This window comes from Hylobates moloch, unplaced genomic scaffold (genome assembly GCF_009828535.3).
Source record: "Hylobates moloch isolate HMO894 unplaced genomic scaffold, HMol_V3 SCAFFOLD_1, whole genome shotgun sequence".
NCBI lineage: Eukaryota > Metazoa > Chordata > Mammalia > Primates > Hylobatidae > Hylobates > Hylobates moloch.
In genome coordinates this window covers 91,103,755-91,119,065 of record NW_026652276.1, presented here as the reverse complement: position 1 = coordinate 91,119,065, position 15,311 = coordinate 91,103,755, and the positions used below count along the sequence as shown (strand labels likewise).

General features: G+C 39.0%; 1 protein-coding gene across 1 annotated transcript in view; it reads right to left on the bottom strand.

Moving 5' to 3' along the window:
* The window catches only part of NEB (nebulin), a 251,975-nt gene that overhangs the window by 131,019 nt on the left and 105,645 nt on the right, over positions 1 to 15,311 (bottom strand). The window contains exons 58-67 of the mRNA XM_058436183.1: positions 15,145 to 15,249; positions 14,954 to 15,061; positions 12,466 to 12,777; positions 11,969 to 12,172; positions 11,400 to 11,504; positions 8,350 to 8,457; positions 5,786 to 6,097; positions 3,290 to 3,493; positions 2,864 to 2,968; positions 1,686 to 1,793 (exon numbers count right to left, since the gene is read on the bottom strand). Coding sequence (XP_058292166.1) covers positions 1,686 to 1,793; positions 2,864 to 2,968; positions 3,290 to 3,493; positions 5,786 to 6,097; positions 8,350 to 8,457; positions 11,400 to 11,504; positions 11,969 to 12,172; positions 12,466 to 12,777; positions 14,954 to 15,061; positions 15,145 to 15,249 — 1,671 coding nt within the window. The remainder of the gene's footprint in view (positions 1 to 1,685; positions 1,794 to 2,863; positions 2,969 to 3,289; positions 3,494 to 5,785; positions 6,098 to 8,349; positions 8,458 to 11,399; positions 11,505 to 11,968; positions 12,173 to 12,465; positions 12,778 to 14,953; positions 15,062 to 15,144; positions 15,250 to 15,311) is intronic.

The following is a 15,311-nucleotide window of genomic DNA, read 5'->3' as shown; positions in this document are numbered from 1 at the left end:
ATAAAGGTGGTCATTTCAAAAATAAAAATGAATAGAAAGGCTTAGAAGCCTCATTAATGTAAAACTTTATTATTTTAAAATTGCTAATTCTTGCAAAGAAATGAAAGAATCTGAATATCAGTTTATCTCCTCATCCTGAATTCTTATTAGACTCTACAGCACTAATCTAATGGGCAATAGTCTAATGGGAAGTCTCACAAATAGTCTAACAGCAACAGTCTAATGGGAATAGTCCAGTGGGAAGACAGGCCAAACTACATGGTCCTATGGCATGTAGACGTTACGTTTCTGAAAATAAAGGAAGCAACACGTTCCAGAAGATCATTTGGTACTGTGTATTGCTGTTTCTTCATCTTGGGCCCATGAAATCACTAACCCAGACATTTTACATATGATTTTGAGACTGCTATTCCTGAGTCCACAGATACCATTTTATCCCTCCATCCAACACACCCACACTCCTTCCCAAATCCAGCTCTGCTGGGGCACTTGACTCCCTGAAGTGGTCTGGATTATATTTCCACCCTACGAGCCCTGCTCTGTTGGAGATCAAATTTGACTGAGGTTTGTTTGGGATTCCTCAAGTGAGAAAATGGAATATATATCTACAAAAAAGCATTTTGTTGTTTGTGGTAGTAAGGGCTAACTGGATATTTTTTCTCTATTTCAGACAACACACCACACCAATCCTAACAAATATTTACAGAAGTCTGAATTTTCAGCTTGGCACAGTGGCTTACGCCTGTAATCCCAGCACTTTGGGAGGCCGAGGCAGGCGGATCACCTGAGGTCAGGAGTTTGAGACCAGCCTAGCCAACATGGTGAAACCCTGTCTCTACTAAAAATACAAAAAATACTGAATACTAAAAAAAAAATTAGCCAAGTGTGGTGGCTGGTGCCTGTAATTCCAGTTACTCGGGAGGCTGAGGCAGGAGAATTGCTTGAACCCGGGAGGCGGAGGTTGCAGTGAGCCAAAATCACACCATTGCACTCCAGCCTGGGCAACAAGAGTGAGACTCTGAGACTCTGTCTCAAAGAAACAAACAAACAAAAAAAACAAAACAAAAGAAGAAGAAGAAGTCTGAATTTTCCACCAAAGAACCCACCTCTTTCAGAGATGGCAGGAAGAGAAATTAGGTTCACCATTTTCTTGTTTTCCTCGTCTTTGTCTTTCTGTTTTCATTTTAAAAGAACTCAAAAGGAAGCATTTAAGATACTTTTCCAAAAAAAAAAAAACGAGTTTGCAAAAATACAGAGCAGATTTGGGGAAAGGTGGATTTTCCTAGACTTGGTTCTATCAGCTCTTTTTCTGATGTTGAACCAATACATGTAACTAAGTTATTTTTTAACACCTCTTCTGCCATTTTCTATTTTCTGTGAGACTCCATGCTCAAAATATGGAGATGAATTTCTCATAATTGTAGATATGAAAAATTGTAGAATCACATCCAATTTTTTACTGGATTGAAGTATACTGGTTTAGGTTACCCCCTTCCTAGCTGGGACGTAGATACTAAAGTCTTCCAAAGCTTAAAATATGAGTTTTTTCAAATGAAAAACATTTATTTGATTTAGAAAAATAAGCCAATAAATGTGCTTAAACTGGCCCCCAAATGTTATAATAGTAATAATCCTGCCTCCCCACTTCATCCGTCCATGTAAATATCTAGGGTGTTGCTACTCACATCACTAATAATGTCCCTGGAGGCCTTGGCAGCCACGATGGGGATGGCGTCACTTCGCAAGTCATAGCCTTTCCTTTTTGCTTCTTCATTGGCAAGTTTGTATAGAGTCTATAGAAAGAAAGTCAAAGAGTTAAAGCAAAAGGTTTGACCTCAACAATTCAGAGATTATTAAGTGACTTATATCCTAAAATTTAAAAAAGGATAGGAACTGGAGACAATTCAAGTTTCTGGCAATAGTGGAAAGCAAATAAATTATATTTTACCAAAAATACTACATAGCATTAGAAATAAATGGGATATATCAATGAACATTAATATATAGTGATATATTAACCTATTATATATCATTATAGATTAATATGCTATACATAGATCAATATGATATACATATCAGCATAGATTAATACAATCTAGTAATACAGATTGATGAACAAGGCAGCAATCCAAACATCCCACTAAGTGGAAAAAAAATGGCAGAACAATGTTTAATATCTATCTATATGCATATAAATATATTTTTATTCATTTTTATTGCCTACAATTTGTATGACAATCATAATATTTTATAATGTTTAAAAGACAAATAAGAAAAATTAAAATATAATAAAATATAGTTAACAGCTATAATCACAACTTTCTAAATTTTGGTTGTATCATATTAGTAAACCATGTGTCTATAAAATTACATTTTACTTTAAAAAAAGTCAGTAATCAATGTTGATAGAGAACACTTCTTCCTTATGCCTAAGGTTTTCTTTCTATAGACAAAGCTCAGTTATTTTAACTGCGGCCTTTTCTGTCCCTTTACTCTCTCCACCCTGGAGAGGGCAGTGATTTACTGATGTATCTAATTGGTAGGGATGGAATTAGTGGGCATGCATATTTTCGCAGAAATAATGGGCTAGTATTTTATCTGACAATCCTCTGAAATGTCTAAAATACTACTCAGTCCCACTGACTTACATTGGAAATCACCACGAACAGAAAAGACATTGGTGACTTCAGTTTGCCAGTGGAATCCCATAAAATGTAATATTTAACCCAGAGATGAAAGGTTGGATGGGCGGAGTGTTAAATGAAAGAGCCACATGCACCATGACAGCTGCGGCCCAAGAATCTCCACAAAACTAAGTATAGACACCACCACCATAATATGGCGCCACAGATTTTTGCCCCACCTCACTGTAGTTGATTTTGTTCTGCCTTGCCAACATAATCTCTGGTGTATCAGGCATTATGTGAATTTGAGTCTTGTCTTTGTCCCAGGCCTCTGTGTATAAACGCTATAAAAGAAGATAAGATGTTGATTAAAAATCATTTGAAATAGAAATGAGAAAAAGTTCATTTAAAACTGTTATTACTGACCTAATTAGGAAAAATAAGCCAGACTTGAATATAAAGTATTCTACTGGAAGTGTGAGTCTTATTACTAGTTATCAAGATTGAAACTGGGAATAATCAAAATTATTTAGAGGATTTCAAGCATGTAATTTAAAAGGTAAATGCAACCCCATGCCTTCATAGATAATTTTGACTCCATTAGTCATTAAAGTATAAAAACATTTTCTGGCATCTTGGACAAGCTTGAGGCAGCTGGGACTCACCTTGTTCATGTTGAGAGCATTGTTCTTGGCCAGCACCTGCTCTAGAGAATCAGTCACACTGGTAAATTTCAGCTTGTCTGGAGGCTGGCGGTAGATGTTATCACTCAGTATTTCAGCAGCTCTCTTGCACTTGACCACATCCATAGACCCAATGGGGACCCAGCCAATGCCTCTCAGCCACTGGAGATCTGACTTGTAAATATTCTGAGAAGAGGAAAAAAGTCAAAAACTCTTCATCAAGACCACAATATTTAGGGTAAATATGCAAATAGAACCAGTAATAAAGTGCAATTCTGTTTTCTATTCATAGAAAACAAGCTCATTGTATAAGGCAAACTAAAAGAATTATGCTCAAAAATGACCCAGAAATATCTCCTAGCCATAATAAAAAGTTATCAAATATTTCAGGTTATTAGGAGAGGAGTGATCCCAAGTAATATCTTCTGTCAGTTTGTTCAGTGAACATTACCATAATTATAACATCCCTGTGCAGGGAAGAATACCAACCCAGAGTGACAGAAACCACACACATGCCCAACAACAGGCCCTTAGTGAATCAATTTTAGGCCTAGGCAAATGGAACACTCTGAAGCCATTAAAAGCTTCACTGTTGAAGAATATTTATGACATGTGGAAATGTCATTAATACAATATGAAATTTTAAAGTAGCACATAAAACAATGTGGGTAGATAAATTACATGAATAAGAGTGGGTTTTTCTAGTGGTTGGATTGTTTTGGATTCTTATTCCCTGAGATGTATTCTTCTATATATTTCAAAATATCTGCAATGCCTTTAAAAACACAGTTAAAATATAATAGTGCTGTAGAACCCCTGAAGCCCTGAGATCTTCAACAGCTGTAACTCTGTCCAAGATTCAGGGCAATAAAATTTAGCTGCTTATTTATTAAATGAACAATTTCATTGTGCAGGGCCCCAGTCTCTTCCTCACCAAGTCCTCAGGATGGAAGGAAGTACAGACACCTACATAAAATCATATTGCCTTATTTTTCTCACTTTATTTAAAATTTTTTTTTTGCGAAGATTTTTATGCACCCATTAAGTATTCATAACTACTTCACAATCATAGTATTGGATCTTTGTTTGGCTCATTAGAAAGATTTCACCTGTCACAGAAACTAAGTAGAAAATAAAAAAACTTGTATTTTGTAGTCTAAACAAACAAACAAAAAAACTACTAGAATTAGCCTGTGCTGACTAGTTATTGCCCCACAAATAACAACAGCAAGAATGAAAACAGGACGGGTGCGGGGGCCCACACCTGTAATTCCAGCACTCTGGGATGCTGAGGGGGGCGGATCACCTGAGGTCAGGAGTTGGAGACCAGCCTGGCCAATATGGCGAAACCCCATCTCCACTAAAAATACAAAAATTAGTGGGGCAGGGCGGCAGCAGCCTGTAATTCCAGCTGCAGGGAGGCTGAAGCATGAGAATCACTTGAACCCAGGAGGCGGAGGTTGCAGTAATCCGAGATTGTGCCACTGCACTCCAGCCTGGGCGAAAAAAAAAAAAAAAGAATGAAAACAATAACAGTTTATACCTCTGGAATGCTTTTTAACTTTCAAATACTTCCCACATTATGAAGGTCATGTCACAGGGTGAGGAAGGCAATCCAGAGAAGGTGCCCAACAAATAGACAGATGGTAAGCAATCTGTCAATGTTGTCGTTGTATGGGTGACATCAACCCTTTTAAACTATCTTTTCTGTGCAGGCAAAGCCTTTCTTTTTGGAAAGAATTGCAAAACACAGGGTTCTGTACGTCAAAAGCTACAGAACAGACGTGGGAGTTTTCTCAGGTAGGCTGTAAGTTTTTAGGAACAACCAATTAATGTATAATTATTACAAATTAGTTTTAGTCTCCAAAACTTGCTAGTGCTTTAATTCCTTCAAAGTCTATAAAATACATAGTGCAGGAAATGTGCCTCTCATATCCAGATTTGAGATAGTGTATCTGCTTCCAATAGGTAGTAGGCTCTGTCATTACCATGTGGCTCCTCCATAGAGAGCCAGGCTAAGAGGAAGTGTCTGTGAAACAGTCCAGTAGTGTACAGACACAGAGACTTCTTTTATTTCATAAGAATAATATTTAGTGTTGTAGTAGGCATTAGAATTCAATAATTCTTTGTTTTGCAAAGAAGCCAAAAACAAATTCCACAGTAATTTCTTTTTAAAGTAAAAACGTTTCCTCCTTCCTTAAAAGAATAAAATGTCTCCCTCTAGTGGACCCTGAATTCTAATGTTACTTAATTCCCATTTTGTTTTTGTAAGACCAAGTCCACTTTGTAAATTTTACTTTCTTATGAAGTCTATTAATGTATTCATAATAAAGCAATAAAAGTGTATTCTGATTTAAATCTTTTTCATGGACCAATCAATCTTGACCTGAGTGAGTCAATGGATTGTATATAAAGGATAATTTTCACATAGTTTAAATTATTTCTATGCACAGCTCCATTTATAGATGCTGTACTCACATCGCTCTGGAGGTCATAGGCCTGCCGAGCGTGGATGACGTCGCTCTGGTCGGGCAGGCATGTCCACTCGTGCAGGTAGTTCTTATAGTCCACGTCACTGACTAAGGTCTGGCACTTCTTGGCCAGCACCACCCCCAGCATGTCCACTGGGCTGCTGAACTTGGTCTTCCACTTCTCAAAGTCCTTCTTGTACTCCCTGTCACTCTGGATCTTGGCTACGTGCATGGACCACATCATCTTGGGGTCATCTTCAATGTTCCGGGCTCCAATGTGGTGGCCGAGCTGCTTGCGGTAACCATCTTTATATTTGTACTAAAATGAAAACGCACAAATCAGGTTTTTATTGTAACCCCTTAGAGGCCACGAGTCTGTGCAAAATCAACTCACTTACGTCATAGTTCAACTGACTTTTGTTAATAAGCACTAACTCAAGCCAGTATCCTGACTTTCATCCTGGAAGCCTTTATAGAGGTAGAAAAATAGATGGAATTCATGTAATTGTAGTGTAGACCCCAAATCACCTACAGCCTGGTACTAAGGGATATCTCTGAAAACAAGAAGTGCATATGTGGGGAAAAGGTCACCTGTGGAAGTCAGGGAGAGAACATTTGAACCAGGGAACCTGTAGAATTGGATTCTATACACTAAAAGCATGTCAGGAAGAGGGTGCACTTGGTGGAATGGTGGCTTTAATAAACAGTAAAATGAGGCCGGGCATGGTGGCTCATGCCTGTAATTCCAGCACTTTGAGAGGCCAAGGCAGGTGGATCACAAGGTCAGGAGACCAAGACCATTCTGGCTAACACGGTGAAATCCCGTCTCTACTAAAAATACAAAAAATCAGCCGGGCGTGGTGGCGGGTGCCTGTAGTCCCAGCTACTTGGGAGGCTGAGGCAGGAGAATGGCATGAACCCGGGAGGCAGAGCTTGCAGTGAGCCAAGATTGCGCCACTGCACTCCAGCCTGGGTGACAGAGCGAGACTCCGTCTCAAAAAAAAAAATAAAAATAAGAAAATAAACAGTAAAATGAGTGACTGATTCCTGCAAGGACCACCTGTAGTAGCAACAGAGGAGAATTTATTATTATTTTTTTTTTTAGTAGATTCATGCATTCGGCAGTGGCAAGCTTTTGGCATCATTTTGAAAACTGATTGTATTTGTAAAACTGACATAGCAACCCAACTGGTTAGATCATGCTCTTAATAAGGTCATGGGTTCTAGCCTCACATGTGCCAACAACGTTTTTATTATTCATGTCCAATGACTTCATTCTGGAATCTAAGCCAGTTATCCAAAATACATGCTTCTAGTCTCAAAGACAACTGACTGAGAAAGTGTAGGTGAGTCAGCAAGAGACAATATGGTACAGTGGAAAGGAATGAGATTGTTCAGAGTCTCGACTCCCCCACTCACTAGGAGTTTGATTTTAGGCAAGTTGCTTAAACAATCTACAAAATGGGGATAATGATAATATCTACATCCTAGGGCAATTATGAAGAGTAAGTGAGACAATGCATGTAAAGCTCTTAGCAAAGAGTTCTCAATACTTCTTGGTTATTATTATGTCATTATTTATTATTATTGGCGTAAGTCCATTTGCTGGAAGGGTCCGACATACATAAAGTTGAGTCACTAACATAAGATTCCAATATAAAGGACAGCAAGTGGGCCTTGAATTTTAGAGCAGTCATTTGTTCCTCAAGAATCCCTGAGGCACCAGAAAAGGACGACAGTTTTACTCTGGGAGACACGCTAAATGGCTAGGAGCTATTGTTAAGAGTGTGACCTCACGCTTGTAAAACCAGCACTTTGGGAGCCTGAGGCAGGTGGATCACCTGAGGTCAGGAATTTGAGACCAGCCTGGCCAACATGGTGAAACCCCATCTCTACTAAAAATACAAAAAATTATGGGCATGGTGGTGAGTGCATGTAATCCCAGCTACTCGGGAGCCTGAGGCAGGAGAATTGCTTGACCCCGGGGGGCGGAGGTTGCAGTGAGCCGACATCAGGCCATTGCACTCCAGCCTGGGAAGCGAGAGCAAAACTCCGCCTCAAAAAAAAAAAGAGTGTAACTTTAGGTTAGTAGTCACCTCTGGTACTGATCAACTGCCTTCTTTTCATAAGGGCGAATTTCAATAGCAAGCACCACATGTGTTTTAAAATACTGTCTATTCAAATGTTACATAAAGCCAGGCCCTGAATCTCACTGGCAGAACCTAAGTTTATGAGTTATACTTTCTATACGCTTTTCTATAAGCCTGGTGATAATTCTTACATAAGCATCTCCAAGCCTGCAGCTTCACTCTAACAGTGTCCACATGAATGAATCTTTCTCTATTCTTGGTTGACCAGTTTTCACAGAAGACGCTGTGTCCTATAGGTTACAGACTCCTCTTATAAATATCAAGATTTTCATTTCCCTTAGAACTGAGGTTCTGAAAAAACCCGCACAAATATATCAGGATATATTTTCAAAGGTCCAGGAAAAGTTCTTTTCTAAGATTTAGTTCAGTGACAATGACACATTAGATTGATCACATACTCAGAATGGAATTGACAACTCACGTCACTGATAATGTCCCTGGAGGCCTTGGCCGCCACAATGGGGATAGCATCGCTTCGCAAGTCATAGCCTTTCTTCTTTGCTTCTTCATTAGCGAGTTTGTACAGACTCTAAAAAAAATCAGATGCTGACATTTATATCTAAAAACTGACAGAGGACTAAGACAATTCACTAAGTTCTCCACAGACAGTGCCTATAATAATCTTACTTTTGAGAGTTCTAAGCCTTATGCATGTTTGCTGAAGTGAAGACTCAAAAATGGGGGTGGGTGCGGTGGCTCACACCTGTAATCCCAGCACTTTGGGAGGCAGAGGCAGGTGGATCACCTGAGGTCAGGAGTTCGAGACCAGCCTGGCCAACATGGTGAAACCCCATCTCTACTAAATATTAAAAAAATTAGCTGGGTGTGGTGGTGCATGCCTGCAATCCCAGTTACTTGGGAGACTGAGGCAGGAGAATTACTTGAACCTGGGAGGCAGAAGTTGCAGTGAGCTGAGATTGTGCCATTGCACTCCAACCTGGGCAGCAAGAGTGAAACTCCATCTCAAAAAACAAAACAAAACAAAACAAAACAAAAAGATACCCATAAAGACCAATGTACCTTTATTTTTTACTTTAAAAAATTACATTGAATTAAGTATATATACATATTATAGGTTGTTTTAAAAATTTTTAGTTAAAACAATAAATCCAGTTCAAAAATTACAGGAAAAATTAAGCTGAAATTCATAGTTCTAGCGTGGTAAAATGTGGGTGGGAGGGAAAGGCTTAACTGTTGATCATGGCAATCAATTCAACTCACATTTATTCTGCCCTGACCCTGTGTCTCTGACTGTGTGGGGTACTTGGGAATCAAAGATGAGGTTGACACCCCTCTCAACCTAAAGGTTCCTGGGAGAACTGATGGAGAGACTGATAACCTGTGGAAGCAACTGCTGAAAAGTCAAACCACACTAATAATGAAGAGCTCCAGGAAGGAGTCATTTATTCTGAATTGAGAATCAGGGAAGTTCTTGCAGATGGGGTGACCTTTAAGTCAGCCTTTGAGCAGAGTTTCAGTAGACTAAGGTGGCATCAAGGGCAGAGGAAATCACGTGAATCAAGGCACCACTGTGGAGGGGAAGCAGAGGGGAGCTAAAGGAAGTGGGTGAGGCCACAGGGAGGAGTCGCAGGAGAGTGCTGAGAATAGCCCAGAGTTGGACTGTGAATGCCTCATTCTAAGAAGTTGGTGTTTACTTCTACAGAAAATAGGAAAGCAGCCAAAAAGTTCTCTTCTTTTTAACAAGAGAGGGGAGCACCCATGGCAGCGTCCCAGTCTGGGTGGGTGGAATAGGGGGTTGTGGGCAAAAGGGGGAAGGGCACCTGGGCCTCCTGGGACTGGCAGCCGAGTAGCCGCACTAACACATCTCGGAGCTTTTTCAGCAAAGACAGAGTTGAGAATTCCAGAAATGCCGACTGGCTAGACACAGGGGGTGCCCTTTGTTTCCTGAAATTCTTGCACATATAATGCATGGTTTCCTGTAACAGGACCCATATTATAGGTTTGGCTAATAATTCAATCCTTTCTGACTGGGGAGTAAGACTTGATGTTTTTAGTTTTTGGTGACAATTAAGAGCTAGCTATACAAGCACTAAAATTACAGTCTCATTTCCAAAATAAAATTACTTAAGATGGTGGCAATTCCACCTAAATTCTCTAAATTATGCTCTGTGTGTTGATTTATGCTGCCAAAGAAACAGTATTTTCCTTGCTGGTGGCACAAAGCCAGGTGAAATAACTAACACATCAGCTGACAGAATCTTAGATTCACAAAAATCTCCACAGGCTTATACCCACAGGCTCATACCCACAGGCTCAGTCGAAGAAGAAGAAACTACAGAGATAAATGCCAATCTTTGAACAGAGATAAATTACCAAATGCATAAATGCAGGATGGAAGAAACCTAGCTTTAGTCCACATAAGATGTCTTAGAGTTTAAGTTGGTCTCAAGTTCTGTGTGCACCAGCAGTGACAGCTGCCAATGTACCCTGGGAGCACAGGATGCAGAATAGAGGTCAAATGTCCAGAAGAGGAAATACAATAGGTGAGTGTATTCTACATCAGTCATTCCCCACTCATAGTATTTTGCTCAGTTCTGAGAGTCACATTTTACTAGTGATGTCATGTGAGGAATGCCCAGGAGCTTGGGATATTGGATTTGAAGGTGAACCTGGGGTGAAGGCGGCAGGGGAGGCACCCTGGTGCTGCTCTCCATCTCTGGGGGTCGGCACAGATTTGTTCTGTGCAGCTTCAGAAGACTATGTGAGTTTACAGAGAGAAATGTTGTGACTCAATACATCAGAAGCTTTCTCATAAATTTTCCAGAACGAATGGACTGATTTATGAGATCAGCTCCTTGTCATTGGGAACCCTTAAGCAAAGGCAGGTCAAAAACCTATTTGTGGGGAGGGGTCCCTTTGCACTAGAGTTGAGGCTGGACTCTCTGCCTAAGCATCTATGATTCTGGAATGATGGCATGTGGCCCTGTGCATACTGAAAGTGAAAGGAAATGGGCTTGCTAATATTTACACTGACAGATATTTCTCTCTCTCTCTCTCTGTGTGTGTGTGTGTGTGGGTTACCTGGTGGTACTGTGGATTTTAGTTCTTGCCTTTAATCTTACACACTAAAAATCTTAAATTTGGATCCTAAACCACACTTAGGAACAATATATGGAAAATATATTTACTACAGTTATGCTTTAGCATAAAGGGGAGTTACATGTATAGGTCAATTGCTAATTTCCTAACTTCAAAAAATAATAAAAGAAAATGGTCTACATAATCTCATGGTTACAGCTTAATTAGTTCTTGTCATTTGTATTTCCTAAATGATAATTTGTATTGCGTAAAGTTTGACATTTATGATGGTGATTGAGAAATGCAGGAGTTGTTATTCACATGAAGCATGAAAAAGATTCTTTCTAAAGCTGTCATTTGGTATTACATCATCATAGAGTAGATCAACTGAAATAAGCAGCAGTGTGCAAATGTCAAAGAATCTGCTCTCACCTCACTGTAGTTGATTTTGTTCATTCTTGCCAACATAATTTCTGGTGTGTCTGGCATTATGTGGATCTGAGTCTTGTCTTTGTCCCAGGCTTCTGTGTATAAACGCTATCAAAGAAAATACACAAATTCATCAGGAAAAAAGTTCTGTGTATAGTTAATAGGAATTTTAGGGCCACAAAAACTTTACAAAAAAAAAGAAAAGGTTATGTATCTTATACACATTGTGTGTTTTATGCACATCTTCAAGTAATAAGTTCATAATGGAATGTGTATTTATAAATGCCTTCTAATAATCTGAAATGTATGTTAACAAAAGGAAAATGAAAATAAGCATATTTTATGCAGACTATTTTTTCATAAAATATGCTACTTTATCAAAATCATGAAACAATGACTGAATATCAAAATATACATGATATATATCAGTTATTAATAGATAGATGACAAGCCGATAGATAGACAGATAGATGCCTTTTATTGCTCAATGCTCTTTCTTTCCTCATTAATGTTTCTTTTTTATTGATTCAGCTTTAGGAGCCCCACTTTGATTCTTAATTTTGAAGTCTCACCTTGTTCATCGTGATGGCATTATTTTTGGCCAACACTTGTTCCAGAGAGTCAGTCACACTGGTAAATTTGAATCTATCTGGAGGCTGGCGATAGATTTTATCACTCAAAATTTCAGTTGCCCTTTTGCATTTTTCCACATCCAAAGAGCCAATGGGCACCCAGCCAATGCCTCTCATCCACTGGAGATCAGACTTGTACATATTCTGTTGACACAAATAGTCAATAAATATTTATCTCTGTATCAGCAATGCATTTTCATCTGAAGGATAAGAGATCAAGTAAAAGCACTCTCAAAATTTAGTTTGGTGGACGGGTCAGGTATCACACAATGTTCCATTTTGGTCTGAAGGGTTAAAGGATTAAGATTCCTATGGATAAAGGCATGCTATTTGCCACCTGCAGGGGCTGGTGAGCTTGTGCCATATATTGCCATTTTCTCCAAGGGGTGTTGAATAATTTCCCACGTCTGCACATTATTATGACTCTCAGTACTTACATCACTCTGGAGGTCATAGGCCTGCCGAGCATGGATGACGTCGCTCTGGTCGGGCAGGCATGTCCACTGGTGCAGGTAATTCTTGTAGTCCACGTCACTGACTAAGGTCTGGCACTTCTTGGCCAACACCACCCCCAGCATGTCCACTGGGCTGCTGAACTTGGTCTTCCACTTCTCAAAGTCCTTCTTGTACTCCCTGTCACTCTGGATCTTGGCCACGTGCATGGACCACATCATCTTGGGGTCATCATGTATAGCTCGGGCACCAATGTGGTGGCCAAGCTGCTTACGATAGCCTTCTTTGTACTTGAACTAAAAGAAGAAAAAGACAGATAGTCATCTGTTTTAACTTTTAGTAAAAAGCAATCACTAAGCCTAACTTGCTCTATTTATTTAAAAAAAAACTTTCCCTGAATATATAAATTATATGATAGAAGTAGAAACAATTTAGAAAATATGTCATATATCATCACATATGAAATATATATCTTATATAAAATATATATCATATAGATAGGCATTACTTTAATACATTCTTTAATGTTAAAGTCATTCTATTAGAATTCAGAATTTGTTTTTAAAATATTTAATTTTTAGATGTATAAATTTCAGATTATGCTGCAATGACGATGACAATAAAAATGAAATTCTCTTGCATGGGTTTTGTATGCTCACTGATCCAAAATTTCATTGAGTATCTACTATGTGTCAGGCACAATTCTAGATAAGCACTACAGATTCAATAAGAGTTATCTCTGCCTGCAAAGAGTGTCTGTATATTTATACACACAGAAAAAAAAAGAAAAATTAAGATGTAATTCTGCCACTAAAATAATTTTTTATGATTTGTGTGTGAGAATATAATTAGAAGTCATACTGTATATGGGTTTGTGCCTGCTCTTTTCAGTTATCACATAAGCATTTCTATGTGTCATTGAATAGTCTTTGCACACATGACTGGTTTTTTTTTTTTGTTTTTTGTTTTTAGAAAGCATCTCTCTCTGTTGCTCAGGTTGGAGTGCAGTGGTACAATCATGTCTCACTGCAACCTCCAACTCTTGGGCTGAAGTGATCCTCCCACCTCAGCTTCTGAGTAGCTATAGCACTACAGGCATGTGCCACCACACCTAGCTAATTTTTAAGTTTTTTGTAGAGATACTGTCTTGCTATGTTGACCAGGCTGGTCTCGAACTCCTGCCCTCAAGTGATCCTCCCGCCTTGACCTCCCAAAGCACTGGGATTACAGGTGTGAGCCACGGTGCCTGACCTATACACGATTTTTAATGACAGGCAGGTATTTCATTATATGGTATTTAACCCTTCTGTGATTGTCATTTTTTCTTAAATTATGATTACTTCCTATATTTCGGAAATAAAGAAAAAAATCTAGAGGTTTTTTTTTTTATTTCATAGACAAAAGAAATGGAAAGATAAAAATTTTTATTTGGGAGGCTGAGGCGGGCGGATCACGAGGTCAGGAGATCGAGACCATCCTGGCTGATGCAGTGAAACACCGTCTCTACTAAAAATACAAAAAGTTAGCCAGGTGCAGTGGCAGGTGCCTGTAGTACCAGCTACTCAGGAGGCTGAGGCAGGAGAATGGTGTGAACCTGGGAGGCGGAGCTTGCAGTGAGCTGAGATAGCGCCACTGCACTCCAGCCTGGGTGAAAGAGCGAGACTCCGTCTCAAAAAATAAAAAAAAAATTTAGAAATATGAGCAAATCCTTTTTTTTTTATTTATTATACTTTAAGTTCTAGGGTACATGTGCACAACGTGCAGGGTTGTTACATATGTATACATGTGCCATGTTGGTGTGCTGCACCCAGTAACTCATCATTTACATTAGGTATATCTCCTAATGCTATCCCTCCTCCCTCCCCACACGCTATGAGAGGCCCCAGTGTGTAATGTTCCCCACCCTGTGTCCAAGTGTTCTCATTGTTCAATTCCCACCTATGAGTGAGAACATGCGGTGTTTGGTTTTCTGTCCTTGCGACAGTGAGCAAATCCAACTTTTAAAGAAAGCAAATATTTGTAGCCCACCACCTGATATAGAAACAAACATATGTTCCACATGAATTGTTGAACTTTGAATAATGTGTCCTATAATTCAGCCTTTGGAGATTCATTGGTTCATATGGCATAGGTTGGGTTTTGAAGGAACCCTACAATAAGCTCAATTGTATATGAGAAATACATCATTGGAAAAGCCAAAAAAATTATCTGAACTATAGTCAAGTATCTAATACTTTTGTTCAGCAGGAAATGGACATGTTTTGAAATGCATGTTGCTATGGACTCAACCATAACTAGAATTTGGCCTTTGTGTTGATAACTGTATTACCATTATTTAAAACCATTCATTGAAACAATAAACTGTTAGCAACAGCTTTAACCTCATGGCTTACTTGTGCCGCTATAAATCCAGGAGAGAGAAATAAATCTTTGGGCCAAAGCTAAGGCAAATAACTTTCCAAGTATACTTACTTCACTTGCAATATCTCTGGAGGCCTTGGCTGCCTTGATAGGAATGGCATCTACCCGCATATCATAACCTTTTCTCTTGGCTTCTTCTAGGCCAAGCTTATATAATTTCTAAAATAGACATTAATAGTAAGTTGGATTTATAAAATGCATTGTAAGGAAAATGTATCATGCACTATGAATGTATTGCTTACCTCACTGTAATTTACTTTGTTTTGTTTAGCTAATAAAACTTCAGGGGTGTCTGGCATAATGTGGACAGTGGTTTTATCTTTATCCCAAGCTTCTGTATAGAGGCGCTAAGAGAAACAGAAAAACATGACTGGTATAGGCCAGTAATAAACAGACACATGCAGACAGT